At 57.3% G+C, this 21,659-nt stretch overlaps 2 protein-coding genes across 2 annotated transcripts in view; one reads left to right on the forward strand and one right to left on the reverse strand.

Annotated features, from left to right (window-relative positions):
* Shank1 (SH3 and multiple ankyrin repeat domains 1) overlaps positions 1–10,109 on the reverse strand; it is a 36,674-nt gene extending 26,565 nt beyond the window's left edge. The window contains 7 exon segments of the mRNA XM_048329335.1: positions 5,202–5,318; positions 5,753–5,920; positions 7,263–7,414; positions 7,693–7,801; positions 8,892–8,963; positions 9,406–9,609; positions 9,768–10,109. Coding sequence (XP_048185292.1) covers positions 5,202–5,318; positions 5,753–5,920; positions 7,263–7,414; positions 7,693–7,801; positions 8,892–8,963; positions 9,406–9,609; positions 9,768–10,022 — 1,077 coding nt within the window. The 5' untranslated portion in view covers positions 10,023–10,109.
* Positions 10,110–16,035: 5,926 nt separating this feature from the next.
* Positions 16,036–18,417, forward strand: Clec11a (C-type lectin domain containing 11A). The gene is made up of 4 exons (XM_048329376.1): positions 16,036–16,347; positions 16,532–16,718; positions 16,918–17,109; positions 17,530–18,417. The coding sequence occupies exons 1-4, from the start codon at positions 16,201–16,203 to the stop codon at positions 17,973–17,975; spliced, it is 972 nt and encodes a 323-aa protein (XP_048185333.1). The 5' UTR covers positions 16,036–16,200; the 3' UTR covers positions 17,976–18,417.
* The last annotated feature ends 3,242 nt before the right edge of the window (positions 18,418–21,659 follow it).

A 21,659-nucleotide genomic window follows, 5' to 3' on the forward strand; every position in this document is an offset into this window, starting at 1 on the left:
ATGGGGTCTCAAAGATTTAATATGGGGGAAAAAGTAAATGGTCTAATGTTCCATATTTAAGGGAACAATGAAGTGATGTGATCTTCCTTTCCTCCCGCTCCCCTGGCCCTGGGCTTGAACTCAGGGCCTGGATGCTGTCCCTGAGCTTCTTTTGCTCAAGGCTAACACTCTACCACTTGAGCCACAGTGCCACTTCAGGCTTTTTTGAGTAGTTTATTGGAGATAAGAGTCTCACAGATTTTCCTACTCAGGCTGGCTTCAAACTGCGATCCTCAGATCTCTTGCCTCCTGAATAGCTAAGATTACAGGCGTGAGCCACCAGTGCCCAGCTGTAATATTCCTTATTTAGGTGATAATATTTTAGAGACATCCGGTTAAGTAAGATATGCTACTGCAATGAAAGTCACCAATTCTTTTCCCTTGGCCACTAGAAGGACATTTTGGAGATGAAGTTTGAGTTACATCCCATTAGACAGAACTGGACAGAACTAGGGTTTCTTGACCCTAATGTCATTTGGGGCTGGAACCGCAGCCCTGGTTCCACCACTAGGTGGCAGTAGCACCGCACTGTGCCCAGAGTGTTAGAGGAAATCTCGGCGCATTTGCCCAAAGCTAGCAGAGATGGAGATGACTGCCCCTGGTCTCCTAGAAACTCCAAGGTCATGTGGCTGGTGCTAAATAGTGCTCAGACTCAAGCCTGTAACTGTCTCACTCTCTTAGACCCCAAAGGAAGAACCCCACACATCATGAATTGTGGTAGGGGTCAGATGCCATCCACACCGATTCCATGCCAATCATGTCACCAAACTCTTGCCATGATCTGGGAAGTCCTCACCTGAGCTACCTCACCTGAGGCTCCTCCTGCCCGGGAACTCCCAATGTTCACCTCCTCCTCCTGCTTCCCATGCCCCAGAGGCAGTGGCCTCCTCTTTCTGACCAGCCTTCTCCAGCCTCAGGGCATTTGCACTGCAGTTCCCTCAACTCACACATTCTCTACTCCTAGAGGTCTGCCCAGATTGCCTCTCTACCTCATGCAGGCTTCTGTTCAGATGTCGCCTCTCCTGAGAGGCAGTCTCTGTCTACAAAAGAGCCTCTTATCCTGGTTCTTCCTTTGTTTTAAGATGACCCTTTTGCCATGTCTCAGGTAGTCTTCTAAAGCAAATATGAACGTATTCTCTTCCCAACACTATTTGCTCCAAATTCCATTCCCTATGTCACTTGCCTTTGCATCATCTCTCCCCACTCACCCCAAGGTCAGTTTTTACAAAGGGGTACACTTTTGGGGGGAGGGGAGCACTGGCTTTGAACTCAGAGCCTGCTTCCTGGCATAGCTGGGGTGACAGATACACATGCCATCATACCCACCTTCTTACTTTGAGATGAAGTCTCATGAACGTTTCTCCTCCAGGGCTGGCCTGGAACCTCAATCCTCCCCATCTCATCTTCCCTCACCGCTAGCATGACAGTCATGCATCATCACATTCGGGTATTTGTTGAGATGATGTCTCCTTGACAGCTTTTGGCCCAAGCTGGCCTCAAACTTGAGTAGCTAGGATGACGTGCATGAGGCACCACACCTGGCTAGTAGGTATGATTTTAAAACAGACACACACAACAGCTTCCTTTCCTTTGTTTCAACCTGTCAAAACCCAGACTGGCCCCTAGTTCATCACCACTTGTGCCCCTCCTCATTCACCCCTTCACAGAGGACAGCAAGTCCTCTGTGAGTGCAGGGGTAGGCTCCTTGGACAGGGCGAGCAGGGAGAGGGCAACCCCAGGCTCGAGGCCACAGAGCAGTTAGTGGAATAGTCAGAATTCCAACGGGCCTTCTGACCCTGATGTTCACTTGTGTCCATGTGATGGCCAAGGTGAACGGACAGCAAGAGAGACTGCAGCTATTGTGGTGGGTGTTCTGTGGGCGTGTGCATGCGTTAACTATGGCCATGTGCATTTTCATGCTTGTGCCTGCCTGGCTCCCACTGGGAGCTGCAGCCCCATCCACGGCTCCCATCCAGGGTGTCCTCATCCTACTCTGACCACATTTAGGTGTCCCAGACTCCGTGGCTTCCCCTACCGGGTGCATACAGAGGTTGGTATTTACTCGGAAGCTAGTGAGCATCTCACAGGATGGCAAGGATTTGTTCACAGGAGCGTGAGCCTCCCCTCCTCCCCCGGCCGAGCACCATCTCTAATCCATCTCCTATCCCCAGCACCTGGTGCCAGGCACGCAGGAGGTGCTCAGAAAATGTGCATGGACAAAGGCTGAGGCTGGGGGATGTGGAGCTGTCCATCAAACTTCATCTGCTCGAGTCATTCATTTATTCATTTGTTGAGTCATTCGATCTGTGGAAACAAGCCACCACCACCTGTTTCGAGTTCTGAGCCAGTACGTGGTCCTGGTGGAAATCCAAGATGGCTGACCCATCATTTGTTCATTCATTCATTTGTTCGTTCACTCACTCCTCAGAGATGCAGCTAGGCCTCCTACATGTTAGGGGGCCTTAGGGCAGAGCCATCTATAAGAGTCAGCCCTCAAGAGCTCATAGCCTCAACATGGACCTGACCTCCACCACTGAGTCTAGACAGGAATGCCAAAATTAAGAGGGTGCAGAGAAACAGCCAGACCTAGTCCTGACCCTTGGGAAGCTTAAAGTCTGGGACAAAGACAAGGAGATAAATGACCTCATCTGGATATAGCGATACATGCCTGAAATCCCAGCTACTCAGAGGCAGAGATTGAGAGGATCTCAGTTCTAGGCCAGCCTAGGCAAAAATTTAGCAAGAATTCATCTCAATAAACAAGCCAGGTATAATGGTGTGTGTCTGTAAACAGAGGTAGGAAGATCACGGTCCAGGATATCCTAGGTAAAATGACTATACCCTATCTGAAAAATAACTAAAACAAGACAAAATAAAACATGATAAGACGAAAAACTCTAAAGGACTGGAGGTATGGCTCAAGTGGTAGAGCATCTGCCTAGAAAGAATGACGCCCTGAGTCGAATCCCAGTACCACCCAAAGAGTGGAAAATAACTTCACATTTGTGAGACATCTGCTTGGTTATTAGCATGCGGGAGCAAGCAGAATCCTACCCCACCAAATCCTCTTCCATGGTGGGTGCTAATTACTGACCCAGTTCAAAGATGAGCAAGGGGAAAGTTCCAGAAAGGGGAAGGCAGTGCTTGCCTGGACCTCTCTGTCATCTTTGTCCTAAATTGTCCCTGCTCAAATGAATAAGTCTCCTGAACAGATCCTGAGTGACACTGGTAACGACATTAATACTAACAATTATTATGATCAGCATTGTCATGAATACTGGATGAATACTGGATCCCCAGATCAACCCGCAGAGGGGGCGTGACTTGTGCAGCCCTGGTCTGGGGGAAGGGGGGTGTCCTTCCTTCTCCACTGCATACTCCTCCCTCTCCGGATCTGGACTCCAGGACCATTTTATGCCTCAAGAGACAGAAGCAGCGAGGGGCTGTGCCGGCACCGTGTGGATTTGGTTTGACAAACACTGAGTCCTCCCTGGCCGCTGCCACCAGGCGGCACACGGCCATCTGCCAAATCCCCAGCACAGTGAGTTCTCGCTCACAAGGCAGAAGGGGGTTTTGGAAGACTTCCTGGAGGAAGTGGCTGGCAGACTAGCAGCCTCACAGCAGGTACCATCTCCCTACATCCCCATGTTCAAGGGCAGCAAACTGGAAAAAAGGCATGAGCAGGGATGCTGATAACCCATACCTACAATCCTAGCTATTCGAGAGGCCGAGATCAGGAGAATCACAGTTCAAGACTAGTTCAGCCAAAAAACACACAAAAAAGTGAGACCTTCTAGCCATCCATCCACCCCTCCATCCATCTACCCATTCATTATATGAGACTTCATCTCAACAGAGAATGCTGGCTATGGTGGTGTGCACCTGTTATCCAGCTTCGGTGGGAAGTATAAATAGTAAGATTACAGTCCAAGCCAACATGGGCAAAAATACGAGACTCTCCTATCTCAACAATAACCACAGTGAAAAGGGCAGGGGGAATGAAGTGGTAGAGTGACCTCCTAGCAAGTGCCAAGTTCTTAGTGCAAATCCCCCAAAAATTATTTTTAAAAAAGCAAAAAAGGCAGGAGGCTGCAGCTCCTAGGAGTGCTGCTGGGGAGGAGAGGTGCTGGGGCTCGAGCTGTCACTATCAGCACTCCAGCTGCCTCTCTCAGGAAGTCCTATCTGGGGACCATCCACCAGCCTTGAGAGTGCACCCACCACACTCTCATCCCTGACAAGAGATGCTTCTGGACCTTTCCTCTGTCCCACCCCCGCCCCACCCCGTCACCATCATGGCTGGCTGAGTGGAAGATACTCAGCAAGTGAAGAGCTACAGATCCCTTCTCACATCCTGTAATGGCCACCTCTGCGCTCCCCCCCGCCCTCTTTTGCGAAGGCCAAGCCCTCTGCCTCCTCCAGCATCCTCCCTCCCCTCTTCTGTCTGGCTGACTCTTGATGTCATAATAATCTGGCTGGCGCCACTCCCATAAGCCACCTCCACCCAGGCCCAAGTCCAGACAGCACTCCCTTGGGACCTCACTCTGAGCACTCCTAGTTGTAACAGCAGGGGGTGTCCCCTGCTCAGCCACCAGCTTAACACTTGGTTCCTGGCAGCCAACTCCAGGCCTGACACAGGAACTTAGGAAGGAACTTGGAGAACATTTGTTGAATAGATGGGTGGATGGTAGATAAGTAGATATATGGACAGATGGAAAGCTATAAAGATGGATAGAGAATCAGATGAGTAGACAGCTGGATGGATGGATGGGTGAATGAACAGGTAGATGGATCAATGGGTGGGCATATGGATGGGTGGACGGATGGGTGGGTGGGTGGATGGATGGATGGATGGATGGATGGATAAATTGGTGGATGGATGAATGGATAGGCAGATGGATGGGTGAATGGATGGGTAGATGGGTAGATGAATGGATGGGTGGGTGGATGAGTAGATGAATGAATGAATGGGTGAATGTATGAGTGGATGGATGGGATGAGCGGATGAGTAGATGAATGGATGGGTGGATGAATGGGTGAATGGATGGGTGGGTGGAAACACTGGAGGAGCAGAGATGCACAGCTGGGAGGCTGGAATGGAGAGGGCTGAGGTAGGCATCAGTGCAGGGAAGGTGGCTGAGATGGGAGGGGCCGCTGGGGCAGACCTTGTTGTAGAGAGCACAGATGTGCAGAGCTGTGTTCCCCGAGGCATTCTGGGCTCCTGGCTCAGCCCCGTAGAAAAGCAGGTGCTCCAGGTGCTGAGAGTGACCTCGCTGGCAGGCCTGGGGAGAACAGGAAGCACACAAGAGCTGGATCAGACTTATTCTGAATCCCTCCAGGTCCCCCCCCCCCCCGCCACCCCCTGTTCCTTGGGGCCATGAACCCTTCCATTCACCTCTTCCTTCTGCTCTCATTCCTGCTTAGGGACCTAGGATGCTAGCATTATAAGTACAAATGCTCGTTTGAAGGGCTGAGGGTCCAGTTGGACCCTTATGAGGGACAGGAGACCAGCTCTGCCCATCGTGGGACCCAAGCTGTCCAACCTTCTGGCCCTTGTCCCCGTGTACTCTTGATGTGCATCCATGCTCTCACCTTTCTCTTTGTGAGGGCCACTCAATCCTCACTCATCCCACACAAGGATCCCAGTCCCTGCATCACTTCCCAGCCTCCTGGAAGCACCGAGGCTCAGTTTCCCTCCCGCCCCAGCCTCAAGCACCTGGTGGATTTCCTGCCAGCCGTTCTCATCAGCTACACCCAGCTGGGCCCTGTTGTACAAAAGCAGCTCGCAGCAACGGGGGTCACCCCCCACCATGGCCGTGTGGAACAGAGGGGTCAGTCCTCGACGGTCCTTGTAGTTGGGGGAGCCCCCAAGGTCCAGGAGTGCCTAAGAAGGGAGGCAGGCACGGGAAGGAAGGACAGTCTCATGAAGTTCTAGCAGGACCAGCAGGGAGGGTAGTTCATGAAGGACAAGCAGAGAGGTGGTCCTGAGTCACCCACACTGCCACAAGGCCCTTGCCATGCCTCGAGCCCAGCCTGTGCGCGTGAGATGCATGCGGCAGACGTACCCGCTCTGATCTCCCTGCACGTGAACTTAGATGTGCCACTGGAAGACATCTGTGGCCAAAGTGGCAGTGCTTCCCCCACGCCCGCTGTAGGACACTTGTTGGGGACCAGTGTGAGAATGCAGAGCATTAGGGAACTACGACGGCCCCCGGGCCAAATGGAAAGGTGTTATAAGACACAGGATCTTAAAAGCCAGGTTGGAATGAGGCAAGCACTGAGCTGGCCTTACTGGGGTTGGGGCCACGAGCAGCAAGTGGTCCCGCCTAAGCCTAAGTGGTCCCACCTGTGGGAGAGTGAGCGCCCTCAAGTGTTACTAGGAGAAAGTGCCCAGAGCCAGACTGTCCCACTAGGGCTCAGTAGCAGCCATGGTCTCCAATGGTGCCATTCAATATGGCATCCACATGGGGGACACGAGCACTTGAATGGTGCTTGCGAGTTGGAGGAACCAACCACATAATTTTGCTTTATTTTCATTAATTTAAATGTAAACAACCTTGTGTGGCCAGTGGCTAATGGAATGAAGAGTGAAGTGAAGGTCTGGAGTGTGTGTATATGTCTGTCTGTCTGAAGAAGGACCAGGTGCCTCTGGGGGCTGGAGGAGAGGAAAAGCCTTTTAAAAACTTTTTTTTTTTTGGTGCTGGTTCTAGGGCTTGATTCAGGGCCTGGATGCTGTCCTTGAGCTTTATTGCTCAAGGTTAGCACTGTACCACTTGAGCCACAGCTCCACTTCTGGCTTTTAGCTGGTTAATTGGAGATAAGAGTCTTATAGACTTTCCTGCCCAGGCTGGCTTCAAATTGGGACCCTCAGATCTCAGCCTCCTGAGTAGCTAGGATTACAGGTGTGAGCCACTAGTGCCTGGATGAGGAAGAGCCTTTCAAACTAAGTCTACACAACATGACCTTGTGTCATCTAGTCAGTGGGTATAGGGTTTTGGATCTACCTGGGCTAACCCACTCATGGTCATCCATGACCCCACAAGGGGCCTGAGAAAGGCCTCTAATTCAGTCAGAGGAGTGGCAACTGCAAGAGGTACCCAGGACACAAAGACGGACTGTTGTTAACATACATTTTTCAAAAAAACAAACAAATCTGGATGTTGAGAGAAAAGGAAGAGAAAAGGTGACAGGGTCCCAGGTGGGGCTGGGGTGCCCCAGTGGCTCACCGTGAGAGCTAGGCAGTGCCGGGCACAGGCAGCCTTGTGTAGAGCTGTCATGCCATCCCGAGCCCGGAAGTCAATGTGGGCCCCGCCCAAGCACAGGGTTCGAATCACCTCTACGGAGCCTTCAGTCTGAGCCGCCAAAGTCAAAGGGGTCTCTGAGGGGTGAGAAAGGCCATCCGTCATAAGCAGTTCCCACTCCCCACCCTTCCCACTTCCCAGCTCTTAAGGTTTTTCTGTTTCATTTTGAAGACAAGAGTTCCACTAACTTTTCCCAGGCTGTTTCTGAACTTGAGATCCTCCTGCCTCTGCCTCCCACATAGCTGCGATGACAGGTGTGCACCACCATGTCTGGCAAGGGGGCACTCTGGTCTTGTCCCAGCTGCCCAGTGATGATGCCTGCTCTCCTCCAGCGTGTGGAGGACCTCTTCCCTACCTCCTGAATCCGAGTCATGGTAGTTGGGGTCCAGCCCCTTGTCCAGCAGCCGCGCCACCTTGTCAGATGTCCCAAGCTGCACATACTCCAGGAACTTCTTCAATCCCGTCTGGGGGGGCGGTGGGGGGAAAGGGAGGGAAGCGGTTCAGGGTTCTGAAACAGCTGTTCAGGGTTCTGAAACAGCGCCACCCGGTGGAAGACAGAGCCAGCCACAAAGAACATCAAAAAGGCTTTAGTAGCCACCTCGCAGGGAAAAAGGAAGCCCTCAGGAGGCTGGTGAAAAGAGAATTTCAAATCTGAGACTAGCATAAGCCACATAGCAAAACTCTGTCTCAGAAAAAGAAAATAAAGCCAGGCACAAGTGGTTCACATCTGTATTCTCAGCTACTCAGGAGGCCAAGATCTGAGAGGATCATGGTGCAAAGCCAGCCAGGGCAAGGAAGTCTGTGAGATTCTTATCTCCAATTTAACCACCAGAAAACTGGAAGTGGAGCAGTGGCTCAAGTAATAGAGCACTAACTAGCCTTGAGTGGAAGAAGCTCAGGGAGAGCAGCCAGGCCCCCGAGGTCAAACCCCAGGACCAACCAACACACACACACACACACACACACACACACACACACATCACATACAAAAGAAACAATCTATTATATAGAAGTGAACAGCTGAAACTGTTCTTGGATTAATAAATCCACGTTATTACTATTTCAACATATGAAAGCTGTGAAGTTGTTTTACTTGAACTCCTGTGTAATTGCACAGTGTGCCTCAGTTCACATTTGCCAAGTCACAAAATGGCCAGTCCCCCCCAGCCCCCCACACCCCCACACCACCAGGACCTTGCAGGATGGCAGGGGAGGAAGAGTTGAGGGAACCAAGGAAGGAGTGAGATGTATGGTATGGGACAGTGGGGTGTCAAGAACTCCCCTCTCTAGCCACAGCAACCCCTTCACTTCCTGCCCATGACCAGGGGAGACCTGGGCAGATCTGGCACAAGGACTGGAGAAAATAATATAAATGATCCTTGGATTTGGTGTGTCTGGGAGAGCTCAGAGCAGAGCATGGTGAGTGTGGAGGAAATAGCCTTGAGACAGGACACTGGGGACTGGCTCACACTGAGGGCCATTGGGGAGAGCAAGGGAGGTGTGAGGGTGGGCATCTGGGGGAGGGGGAGGTCCATACCAGAGGGTTTCTCTCACCTTTGTGTGCAACTTGGCCAGCTGCTTCTCGTCCAAATTGGTCTGTTTGTAAACTCTTGTCTTGTATCGGAACTGAGGCATGGAGGAGACACAGAGATTGGGAATTGGGGTCTTGATTGGAGGTGCCGGGGAGGGGGTGGCCTCTGACTTCTGACCTCCTCCTAATCCCCAGGATAGGGCAGGACTGGTGTGCCAACAGCCCTGGTACCTTGGCTGGGCAGCTGGGCAGAGACTGGACTTTTCTGAGAGCCAGGCCTACTTGAAGGCTAGGTGTCTGGCTCCTGCAGGAAGTCAGGGACTCCTTCCCCAATTGACCGTCAAGAAGTTGGGGGGATAGGACTTTCCCAAAGCCACCCAGTGGGTCAGAGGCAGGAGAATGATTTGAAATCAGGCCTTGTTCTGGGCCTCTCCTGCTGGGGAGTCTTAGGAAATCCTATGAGAGTGTGGGATGTGCTTATTTGGGGGCATGCCTTTTGTGTTGTTGGTAAAGAGGTTGGGAAGACAGAGGTCTCACCTCCAGGTAGGGCACCCCCTTCTCGAAAGACTGGGGGTACTCCCTCAGTAGCCTCTCCTCCTCCAGGAAGTTGGCGTCACGGCCTGAGGTGGCGGGCTGGAAGAGGCCATAGTTCAGCACATCCTGAAGACTCTCACTCAGTGCACACAGCACCTGCTGCTTGGCGGCCCAGATGGTGGCATCCGGATTGAAACGCAGGCATTTCTGGAGGAGGAGGGGACAGGCAAGACTCAGGTGGGTCAAGGGTCCCAGATGTCTGGGAAGGGCAGTTCTGGAAATGGGGACCTTCCCCGGAAGTGGCTTCCCACCAGCTGGGGGCTTTGTCCCCACCTCTGCCAGATGGTGGGTGGGCAGTCACTCACGGTCTGGTGCAGGTCTGGGATGCCAATCCGAAAAACCATCATGCTGAAGTGGGTGTCGTCGGGGACAGACATGGATCGGCCCTGGAGGCCTCGGGCCGAGGCCAGGCTACCAGGTGCTCCGCTGCCCCGGCCCCGGGTCCCCCGGGGGCCTCGACCTGGCCCGTCCGGGGAGCTGTCGGACTCTGAGCCCCCCTCGGGATACTCGTTGACACTGTGGGGTTCCTCGTCCTCGCTTGTCGCGGGGCTGTGGGTCATCGTGGGGCCACGGGGCGACGGGGGGCGGCAGCATCACAGGTGGCTGCAGGGGACCAGGCGTGAGCGTCAGGCTGGGACCCCTCAGGGGCCACCAGCACCCCTCAGTCAGTCTAGCATAGGCAGGAAGGAAGCTGGGCATGCATTCCAGACCTGCCCACCTCCCACCTCCACCATACAGGCCCACACCTGGCCCCCATCCCTGCCTTGCCTCCTTCCGGCACCTGTCTCCTCCCTGCCCTTGGCCCTGCTTGCAGCCCCCCACCCCCCCTGCGCCCCACTTTGCCGCTGACCCAGCGTGGCCGTGTCCCAGAAACCGCAGAATCACCGCGGGAGCTAGTGGCCCACTTTGTGAGGTCGCAGAAAATGGAGCTAAAATTAGCTTCGGGACAGACAGGTGAACCCACTGGTACCCTGCCCTCCCGGCCCTATCCTGGCCCCCAGCGCTCATGTCCAGGCTGAGTGAGCCATAGTAGGGTGAGATGGTGGTGCCCTGATCCATGACTTCACCTAAGCAGGGCCTTCCCCAGGGAGCGAGGGTGCCACCTGAGGGCGCCACAGGGCAGGACATCTCGCAGGCAGTCCCTAAGGGTACCACAAGAGGTTACTGGGGCATCTTAACTGAGCTGGTGGAGTGTGCAGAGGCAGCTCCCAGGAGCAATGGCCAGGCTATAGTACAGTGGCCTAGGTGGGTGTGGGTGTCTGAGGATGACCTGTGGGCGTGTTCCGGGATGGGCATGGCAGGATAGGATGGGTGGGCTGGCAACAGAGGAGCGGGGATGGGCGGGGGAGTGTTTGGCTGGTAAGGAAGGTAGGAACTGGGGTTGGGATTCATTTCCCCGGCCCCCCACTGTACCTTCTGAGGGCAGGTCCCTTCCAAATTGGGGGGGGGGGTAGGTCTGCCTCTCCCATGCACTCCCCTAACTCCCACCCCAGCACCGGAAACCAGAATGTCTGGTCTGGTCCCTCCACCCCCCACGCCAGGCCCGGCTCCTGCACGGTTGCCATGGAGATGAGAAGCAGTGGAGGGTACTGCTGACTTTGGGGATGGGGGGGTTGAAGAAAGGAAGAGAAAATGTGTGTGAAACCAGACTTCCAAGAACTGTGGGCGAGCGAGCATCTAGACCCCGGCCAGGGACTCTTCCCCCAGGCCTTGAAGCCCCCTGCCCCTCCCAGGAGGAGACCCCAACCCCTTTCCAGCCCGCCCACCCCCCTTGGACAGCCTCCCGGGTCTGGGGCCGCGGCCACTCCCCCTCGGCTAACCCCGGCTGACCCCCGGCCCTGCAGGGATGGGGTAGGAGTGGAAGGACGGTGGAGCAGGCCCGGGGTCCCCCCCGGCGCTCCAGCCCCAGGGCCGGCTCGGCCCCTCCCCCTCCGGCCCGAGGGAGGGAGCGGGCACACTCCGCCGGGGCGGCATGAATCAAACGCTCGGCGGCTAAGAATAGCTGGCACGCAGCTGGTACCGAGACGGGCTGAGGAGCCGGGGGGCGGGGAGATGGGGGTGCCCTGGAGGACAGCGGGGGGCGCCGGGGGCGCCCTGGGGGCGTCTGGGGGACGGGGGGCAGCCGGCGTGGCCCGCAGCGGGCACCGGAGGATGAGTGGAGGCGGAGAGGGGCGGAGGCCACGGCCCGGGCTGAGGCAGGGAGTGGGGCGGGGGAACCCCGGGTCGGGAGGGAGTGGGGAGACCCTGGCCCGGGAGAGGGTGGAAGGACCCCAGGCCGGGAAGGCATGGGGCCGGAGCCGCGGCTAGGACGGGAGCGCGGGCAGGGGTAGCCGGGGCGGGGAGGTGTCTGGCGGAAGACGCGGGACCCCTGAGGTCCTGGGGGGCGCAGGAACCCTGGCTGGGTCGCGGCCGGGACCCGGGGTGACCTGGGGGAGGGGCCAGGTGCGCCGGTGGGCGACGCGGGGGAGTGGCCGGGGCCGGGGTCCCGGTACCCGCCTCCCGCCCGGCCCGGCCCCAGAGAGCCCCGAGTTGCGCCCCGAGCCGGGGGCCCCGCCGCCGGGGTGGGGGCGCGCCCTCTGCAGGGGCCGCCACCGACCCGGCCGGAACCCAATTCGGTGTCCCCCGCACCCCGCGCCCAGGCCCGAGCCCGGCGCCGGGCCAAGGACATCCGGGGCGCCCCCGCCCCCTCCCGCAGCCCTGGCCCCGCAGCCCCCAGGCCCGCACCCAGCCGGGGCTTACCTGCCTGGCGGGGCTGCTGATCCCGGGCGGCGCCCGCGCCCTCCCCCCTCCCCCCACCCCCCTCCCCCGGAGCCGGGGGACCCTCAGGCCATGCCCCACCGCCCCGGGGGCGAGCGGGCCGGGCGGGGGGCGGCGGGGGCCGGGGCTCACCCGCCCCGCGGGCCGGGCCTGGCCATGCGCCGGGCGCCCCCCCGAGCCGCCGCGCCCCTCCTCGCGCGCCCCGGCTCGGTCCCGCCGGCTCCGGGCGCAGCGTCCCCGCGCTCGGCCTCCGCCTCCTCGTCCTCGGGCCGCGGCCGCCGCCCGCTCCGCGCCGCCTTCTGCCACCGGCTGGCTCGCGCGCTCGCGCCGTCTCTCCCTCACCCGGTCTCTCCCTCCCTCCCCCTCTCCCTCCCGCCCTCCCCTCCCTCCGCCCTCTCCCCTCCCTCCCTCCCCGAGCCGGCAGAGGAGACATCGCCCCTCCCCGCGCCCCCAAACCTCGCCCATCCCCCCCACCGGCTCCGCCCCCTCCCCCGCCCTCCCTACTCCCCTCCCCATCCTCTGGCCATCGGTGGTCCTCACATTCCTCGGGACTGCCCCTTCCCAGGGGCTTTTCCATAGTGGGGGCTGGGGGCCCTCTCCTCCCCCTCCTCTCCTCTCCCTCCTCTCCTCTCCTTGAAGACCACTTAAGCCCAGGGCTAGGCCCTCGTGGACTCACCTGAAATGGGCTCAGGGTCCCCCGAGGCAGGGGTAGAGCCAGGGCATGCCTGCCCTGCCTGCCAGTACCCCTCAGGGGCACACAACTACAACGGGGCCCAGCTACACATGCACTAAGCCCTCCTGCACCAGCAAGCACATGCAGCGTGGAGCCAGGCTTGGCCACCACCCACCTGGCTGTGCATGCCTATGTGGCTGGCCCTCACAGAGCAGAAGGCTAGGCACGTGGCGGTGAGACGGTGCTGCTACCCGGCACACCTCACCATCGCTCTATACACCTGTCCAGCAGCCCAGCTCTCATCCTAGCTCCCCTCCCAGATAGTCATGGCTGTCACTTCTATGCAGTAGAATGTTGTCCATCTCTATGTTCCAGAGCGAGAAACTGAGGCACAGAGAGACTGAGTGACTTGCCCAAAGTCACCCAGCTGTAGAGAAATCTGACAATAATCAGAGACAGACAGGCTGGCCCTGTTCTTCCCTGTGTGCCCCTTGCTCTCACAGGCAGCTGTGCTCAACCATCTCTAAAGAGCTCGCACAGTCGGGCACCAGTGGCTTAGACCTGTAATCCCAGCTACTCAGGAAGCTGAGATTTGAGGATAGCAGTTCAAAACCAACCCAGGCAGCAAAGTCCATGAGACTCTTGTATCTAATAAGCCACCAAAAAGCCAGAAGTGGAGCTCAAGAGATACAGCACCAGCCTTTCGGTCTCATAGGCACCTTGCCTGTGGGGTCCCCCCCCACCCAGCTGCAGGCTGTCCAGGGCACCCTATAATGCATGATCTGGAGCAGGTGCCTGCCCTCCTGGGCTTGGGGGAGGCCCTTGTAGATGCTCCCCACCCATCCAGGTGGGGAGCAGCTGGGCCCTGGAAAAGCAGCTGTTGGTGCTGGCGCCAGCCATGAGAGGCCGCACGCCAATCTACAGTTTGCAAGGACTTTGTGGCCTTGTGCATGATCTAGGGAAGGCTGTGGCTTGGAGCGAATGAAGGTCCTCTGGGCCCCAGGCAGGTACCTGAGAGGTCCAGGCTCTGAAGCAGAGCTCAGCCCACCCAAGGTCACTCGGTCCTCCGCCCTGCACTGTGCTCTCTTGGAAGACAAGGTCGAATGCATTGATTTCCAAGGCCACTCTGGGGCTCCCAGCCATCGCCGGGCAGAGACCCCACTGATGCTGGGAGCCAGAGCCTGGGCTGGCTGCCTGCACACTGGTGGCCTCCAAAGGGCTACGCACCCCTCAGCTTGAGGCTCACTTTCCTTTGTTAAAGAGCTGGCCCTTTGAACCCTGGCTAATATGCTTGGTACTGGTTGGCACACGTGGCCAGGCCAAGGCTGGAAATGCCCTGTGTGACTCGGGCCTGGCACGGAGTGGGCCCAGCATGGCCTCCTGTTTCCCTGGCCTCAAGCGTCTTGCCCGTCATCTCCACCCTCACTGTGGCCTCCAAACCGGGAATACAGGTGCAGACAGGCCTCCAGGCCTTTGACCAAGCAGTTGCCACACCTGGAAAGGCTACAGCCAGACTCACAGCTTGAGTGAGCACCTACTATGCACAGTGAAGGCCCTAATCTCCAACCTCAAGTCTCTGCTCAAGTCTCTGCCCTCATTGGTAGGAGACAGACATAAAGCAACAAGCAGACCTTGTCTGTCCTGATCATACCTAAAAGATAAAAGGGGGGTGCTTCAAGTAAAAGCAGTGTGGATACCAGAAGCTTCTTTAGCTAAAGGTGATTAGGGAAGGCCTCTTAGAGAGAGGAGTTGGGGGGAGAGCCTTCTAGAAGGAAAGGGAATGCAAAAGCTCTGGGGTGGGGAGGAGCAGGGAGGCTGCAACCTGAGGGGTGCCATGGAAGCAGGGGGACATAGGGCACAGTGGTGATGAGGTCACACAGGTATAACGGGTTCCTCTTTTCCCCAGCCCCAGCAGGCTGGGCTGAATGCTGAGCCGGGGTTTGGCTTTCCTCCTGCTTCTGATGGGAAGGTAGGGGAGTGGGAATGATGTGATTTGATTTATGGTTTGGAAGGATTGCTCTGGCTGCGGCAAGCAGGCAGCCGGGATTGGAGGGGCTCGGAAGAAGGAGGAGGAGGAGGGCAGGGAGGAGGGGACTGCAGTGGTCCAGGCTGGGATGAAGTAGCTCCTGGATTGTTTAGAGCTCTCTCTGCACCCAGCCCAGCATATGTCTTCTCCATCTCCTCCAGAAACCTTCTCTGACAGCTCACTGCACCCCCACCACACCCCCCCCCCTTGTGCAGCACCCTTATCCTGGGAGATTATCTGTTGCACTGTGGTGGAGCATGGCCCTACCCAGGGCCTGGTCTGCAGGAAGCTTCCAATAATTGCTGGGAGTGCTGCACACAACTGCGCATGCATGTGTGTGCGTGTGTGCATGTGTGTGTTGGTACAGGAGTTTGAACTCTGGACCTAGGCACTATCCCTTAGCTTTTTCACTCAAGGCTGGTGCTCTACCACTTGAGCTACATCTCTACTTGCAGCTTTTTGGTGGACCATTGGAGATAAGACTCTCATGGACTTACCTACCCCAGCTGGCTTAGAACCAGGATCCCTAGATCTCAACCTCCACAGTAGCTGGGATTATAGGCATGATCCACTGGCTCCCAGCTGCACATGCATTTTTTTATGTGTCCCTACAGACAAGCACATATACTTTATTTTCTCATTGGATAAGGGCTGGGCAGTGGGGATGGCTTATTTGGGTGGAACAGGAGGTGGGGAGGGGCACCCTGGAGCCTGTGAATAGTGTGTGAAAGATGGTGGCCATGGGTAATAATAACCTTAGCAGATTTTGAGGTCTGCCCCCTCCTTAGGAATGGCCAGGAGAGAGAGGAAGGAGGGTGTGTGACTGAAGGATCCATCACCCCACCTTTGCCACTTGGTCCTGAGGGGTTTCTAAGTGAGATCTAAGGCCTGCTGTCTCCAGGATCCTTTGGAGAGCAAGGTTCTATTACTGACTGGCTGAGCTCTTGGCCAGGCAGAAGGAAAGAACCCCACAGTAGCCAGCTCTGGAAATTGGAAGTGGGGGTGGCCAAGGCGGGATCTTGGCTTTGGAACGTTGGAGGTTTCCGGCCACAAAGGCAGGGCCTCAGGGGAGCCAAGAAGGGCGGGGAGAGACACACATACACCAAGAAGCCCAGCCTTCAGAGATCAGAAGAGACGAGAGGCACCAGAAAGCATCTGGGATAAGTGGGGGTTGGGGGCTAGCAATTGGGCACCCACAATACTGGTGGTCAGTCTCCAGGGAACCCAGCCTCAGTCTTGACACCTCAACATCTCTGGCCTTGGGTGCCCAGAGCCTGGCCTGATGCAGGCATACTGGTTCCTCTGGGCCTTGGTGGTCCTCCAGCTCTTGGGCTTTGGCCATGGGGCTCGAGGAGCTGTGAGGGAGTGGGAAGGAGGCTGGGGAGGAGCCCTGGAGGAGGAGCGGGAGCGGGAGGCCCTAATGCTGAAGGTGAGCCATGGAAGGGAACCACCTGGGCTTGGGGTGAGGGCATCCCAGAGTTTGGGAAATGGGGACTTGACAGCATGGGAAGGTGGCTTTAGAGAAAGAAAGCAAGCCTTCAGACCATCGAGCTGAAGAGGAGGTTGGGGGGAGTGGGCTGGGAGATGGGGCTGATCCCTGATTTTCTGCCCAGCATTTACAGGAAGCCCTGGGGCTGCCGGATGGGAGGAGGGAGGAGAATCCTGCCTCAACTGCAGAAGGCCAAGGGACTGGGGGGACAAAGGAGGATCAAGGGGAGGAAGAGGAGGAAGCAACACAGACTCCCACCACCACCAGCTCCAGCCCCTCTCCTACTCCTGAGGACACCATCACTTATATCTGTGAGTAACCAGAGGCCGAGTGGTCTTTCAACTGCTCCCAAGAGGCCACTTTCGGAAGTTCCCAAACCCCCTTCCTTCAGCCCCGCCCTCAGGATTCCTAGAGCCCCATAGCCCCCACTCCCGACGGTGCCCCCAGGCTCCCCTCCCGTGCCCCCAGGCTCCCCTCCCGTGAGCATCTAGTCCTTTCGTCCGTCTGCAGTGGGCCGACTGGCGGGCCTGGACGCGGGCCTGCACCAGCTGCACGTCCGTCTGCACGCTCTGGACACCCGCGTGGTGCAGCTGACCCAGGGGCTGCGGCAGCTTCGGGAGGCAACAGGCAACACCCGGGACGCCGTGGAAGCCCTTCAGGAGGCGCAGGGCCGCGCCGAGCGCGAGCACGGCCGCTTGGAGGGTGAGTTCACGCCCCGCGTGTGGTGGGGAAGGTCGGACGGTCCGGGATAGGTGGGGCAGCCATGGGGACATGAAGTCAGGGAGGCAAAAGGGTCCCCAGAAAATTAGGATGTGTTAGCAGATTGGAGTCAGAGACGCTTCTTCCAAGAAGCCTACCCAGGCCAACTCGGACCTCACCACCACGCCCCCACCGTGCTTCCCCGAAGCCCCGCCCCCACCAGACGGCCACGCCCACACTATAACCACGCCTCGAAATCCCTGGCTCCACTTCATTGGTCGGTGTAGTTCTGACCCAGCCTCCTCTCTGTCCTCTAGCCAAGCCCCTTCGCCCCACCCACCACCACGCTGAACACGCCCCCTTTCCAGGCCCCGCCTATGAACGCTCTGGACACGCCCTCTTCCCGCCCCACCCTGCCCGCAGGCTGCCTGAAGGGGCTGCGTCTGGGCCACAAATGCTTCCTTCTCTCGCGTGACTTCGAGACGCAGCCGGCGGCGCAGGCGCGGTGCGTGGCTCGGGGCGGGAGCTTGGCGCAGCCGGCAGACCGCCAGCAGATGGACGCGTTGGCGCGCTACCTGCGCGCGGCACTCGCGCCTTACAACTGGCCGGTGTGGCTGGGCGTGCACGACCGGCGCGCCGAAGGTCTCTACCTCTTCGAGAACGGCCAGCGCGTGTCCTTCTTCGCCTGGCACCGTGCACCCAGCCCCGAGCCGGGCGCCCGGCCCAGCGCCGCGCCGCACCCGCTCAGTCCCGACCAACCTAACGGCGGAGTGCTGGAGAACTGCGTGGCGCAGGCCTCGGACGACGGCTCCTGGTGGGACCACGACTGCGATCGGCGCCTCTACTACGTCTGCGAGTTCCCCTTCTAGCGGGCCGGTTCCCGCCCCTGCGCTCCACCCCGCTGCTCCCTTCCCTCCCTGGGCCCCTAAGTGCTCCTCACCTCTGCGGGCCAGGCGCCCCGGGCGGGGGGCGGGGGCGGGGAGGACTCCCCTGGAGTTCAGGAATGGGGATTTAACCCTGACTGGTCCTCCCTCCTTCACACAAACCACCCCAGCGGATATCGGATCTCCTGGGAAGGAAAGAAGGAAGGAGGCACCCTGTCTCCCCCCCCCCCCCCCCAGAGGAGCGCACTTACCCTTATTCTCTCTGGAGTCACAGAAAGTACAAAACGGAGCCAGGTGTGGTGGTTTACGTCTGTTTTCCTAGCTACTTGGGAAGCAGTCATCCGGAAGGTCGTGGTTCAAAGGCCAGCCTTGGCAAAAAGATCTCAAGCCCGCATCTCACTCAATAAAAACTGGAGATACGATGGTATATGTCTGTCCATCCCAGCTACTGGGGGAAAACAAGACCTTACTCAAAAACAGTTAAAAAAAAAAAAAGGCTTGGGGACATGGCTCAAGTGGTAGAATGCCTGCCTACAGCAAGCACTAGGCCTTGAGCTCAAACTAGTATATATAGAGAGAAATAAAAGTCTCTGGGCAGGACTTCTATCAGAAAGACTATGACATTTCCCTAGGGGGCCTCCTTTGGTCTTCAAAATCACTGTCACGTCTCCCAAACCGGTGCAGCTCAGCCAGCTGGGGAATACTCCTTGCCCTTGTGGTGGGCAGGACTGGGTAGCACCAACTTGTGTTTAGGGTAACCGGGCCTAAGGGAACTGATGGAATGAAGATAATGGTATGACATTGTTGTGGAGCTTGAGAAGGATCCGCTCTTCTTTTCCTCCCTGGCCTTTCTGGGGCCAGTCGCCGGCTTTGGACATCCCCACAGTGTCTGGGGCTTTTTTTTTTTGGCCAGGAGGCCTTGGACTCAGGGCCTGAGCACTGTCCCTGGCTTCTTCCCGCTCAAGGCTAGCACTCTGCCACGTGAGCCACAGCGCCGCTTCTGGCCGTTTTCTGTATATGTGGTGCTGGGGAATCGAACCTAGGGCCTCGTGTATCCGAGGCAGGCACTCTTGCCACTAGGCTATATCCCCAGCCCCCATGGGGCTTTTGAGATTAGGAGTTAATATATACTGTGGTCACCTACTGGGAAACCCACCCCCTCCCAGGTCTATGAGGAGTACCTGAGGTTTGTGAAGCCAGAGGCCATAGCAGCTGAGATCCATGTTTATGTCATCTCAAATTACTAGCCCAAAAAGGGTTTTTACGCTGAAGATGTTTTTCTGGACTACAAGTCCCAGGAGGCCAAGCGGCAGGCCATCATTTCCCAGCAGTCAGCGGGAGTCTCCCGTAGGTCTCCGCAAGTCCCACAAGCTCTCTTTCCACGTGGCGTTCGCCTAGATTTCCCAGCAAGCCTGAGGGCTCCCGCCGCTGGCAATGTCAGAGCTATGCGGTCTCCCGTCCGAGATCATAGTTCTCTTCCCACCCACTGGCCTCGCCCAAGAGCATTTTGGGAAGTGTAGTCCGGCTCCTAGTCCCACGCTAGGACGTCAGAGCCAGCAAGTTCTTCAGAACACCAGAGGATGTCTATGTGCAGATCGTAACTATTTTTAAGTGAAATAAATTCACATCAAGTCTCAAGCGTAGAAAACGGCAAGAAATGCTTCTCAGGGTTGGAGGCATGGCTCCATTGTTAGAGCACCAGCCGATGAGCGAAAGCGCCAAGTGCCGAGTTCGAGTCCTGGTCTCCCACTTATTCCTGTACTTGAAAAACGCGTGCTAGACACTGGTCTACCTAAACTTAAAAAAAAAAAAAAGCAAATCTTTTTATTTGGAACTAACTCCAAACATACAGAAAGCCTGCACAAATAGGAATAATATAGGCACACGAGAACTTTTTACACAGGTTTATTAATGGTTCAAGACATTGAGCCACTCTGTGCCTCAGTTCCCCTCCCGTTACCTCCCACAGAAGGATGTCTGATGCCTGTGAGGATCGCTGTGGATGTGGGCGAGGCTCCTCCGCCGGGTGCCTGCTCCGATGGCGGTGCCACCTGGCAGGCTGGCTTCCTGCCGGGCCACCGCGAGGTCCCAGGGCGGGCCGCGTGTCGCGGCGCATGGCTGCACACCTGCTCGCCCTCCTCCGGGCGGCTTCCCAGCGCTTCGCCAACGCAGCCTTGATGGAATGGGATCCCGGGAGGTGTTTCATCTGCATTGATTTCTTAATGAATGCGGGGACGCCTTCTGACATCCTGCGGTTTTCCCAGCAAAGCAGGCTCCTCCAGGGGGAGGCCACTGTCTTTGGTTGGGTTTTAAGACCAAAGCAATGCGTTCCTCCACTGACCCGGTCCGGACCCCCGAGACCAGCACTCGGCCCAGGAGGACGGCACTGCGACTGTGTCCCGCCCACTGATGAAGACACTTGAGGCCCAGAGAGGTGAAGTGATTTTCCTGAGATCACACAGCAAGCAAGTGGTAGAGTCAGACTTGGCTGGCCTGACTCCATTAACCTACTCAATTACATTTATAGGGCACCTTTCAAGATAAATGGCAGTCGCAGGTACTACAGGAAGCTGCAGAATCCGGACCTGGAAGGACTGACATACCAGTGGGAGGTACTCACATTCCAGGGGAGTGGGGTGTCTTAACATTCCAGAGGAGGGGCTAGTACCTACAGGAGGAGCCCACATCGTGGGGGAGGAACTGACATTTAGGGACATTAGGGACATTTAGGGCTCCCATCTTCGGGGAGGAGCTGACATTTCAGAGGAGGGGCTGACATTTGGGGGCGGGTTAATATCAATATCGTGGGGAGGAGCTGCCGTTTGGGGGCGGGGCTAACGCCACAGGGAGGAGCTGACGTTAAGGGGTGGGGCTAACATCTTTGGGGAGGAGCTTCAGGAGAGGGGCTAACACTGGGGGCAGGGTAAACTAGAAACTAAGGTTCCAGGGGAAGGAGCTAGATAGAGGGGCGGGGTCAAACCTTCGAGGGCGTGGCTAACACCCCTGGGGGCGGGGCCGACCATCCAGGCTCAGGCTGCTGGGAGTGTGGCAGAGCTCCTCATAGTAAGGGGTGAGCCCCTGGCGCTGAGCGCAGGGAGTAGGGAGCGAGACAACCAGGGGGAGACAGCCCTGAAGGAAGGATCTGCCTCCCAGGCGGGAGGGAGGGAGGTAATTATGCCATCTTAATCACTACCTCTGTTTCTCCCAGGCGAAGAGGGAGGGGAGGCGGCGCCCCCAATCTGGCCTGGTTTGAGATGTTCCCTGCCGCAGGAGACAGTCTGTCATCAAATGTCGGGAAATAGCTGTCAGGAGACTGTTCACCTCCTGACACCTCCCAGCCCCGCCCCGCACAGTTGTAGGTTCTGTTCCCCTTCACCAGCCCTGCTCCCAGGGGCAGGAACTTTGCTCACTGGAGCCAGAATGGGCTGCCACGAATAGATTCGAACTTAGGACTCACGAAGTCCTCAGCCACATCAACTCCCAGGTATGGGAGAGGAGGGGATGGGGTGAACTGGAAGCCAGGCCTCCTCTTCCTGTCCTTTGCTTTTCCACCTCCACTCCAAGTCTGGGCCACTTTGAGGCCCACGTTAACCCCAAGGCAAGGTCTAGCCGAGCCTGCTCCCACTTCCCCTCCCTGTACCCCTTCTTTTCCACCACAACCCCCACCCT

The sequence above is a fragment of the Perognathus longimembris genome, chromosome 20 (genome assembly GCF_023159225.1).
Source record: "Perognathus longimembris pacificus isolate PPM17 chromosome 20, ASM2315922v1, whole genome shotgun sequence".
Taxonomy (NCBI): domain Eukaryota; kingdom Metazoa; phylum Chordata; class Mammalia; order Rodentia; family Heteromyidae; genus Perognathus; species Perognathus longimembris.

Excerpts from the sequence above, each read along its gene's own strand:
- Clec11a (XM_048329376.1), top strand. The coding sequence starts at position 16,201 with ATGCAGGCATACTGGTTCCTCTGGGCCTTGGTGGTCCTCCAGCTCTTG. Across the intron at positions 16,719-16,917 it reads GGACACCATCACTTATATCT|TGGGCCGACTGGCGGGCCTG; the intron begins GTGAGTAACCAG and ends GTCCGTCTGCAG. Across the intron at positions 17,110-17,529 it reads CGAGCACGGCCGCTTGGAGG|GCTGCCTGAAGGGGCTGCGT; the intron begins GTGAGTTCACGC and ends CCCTGCCCGCAG.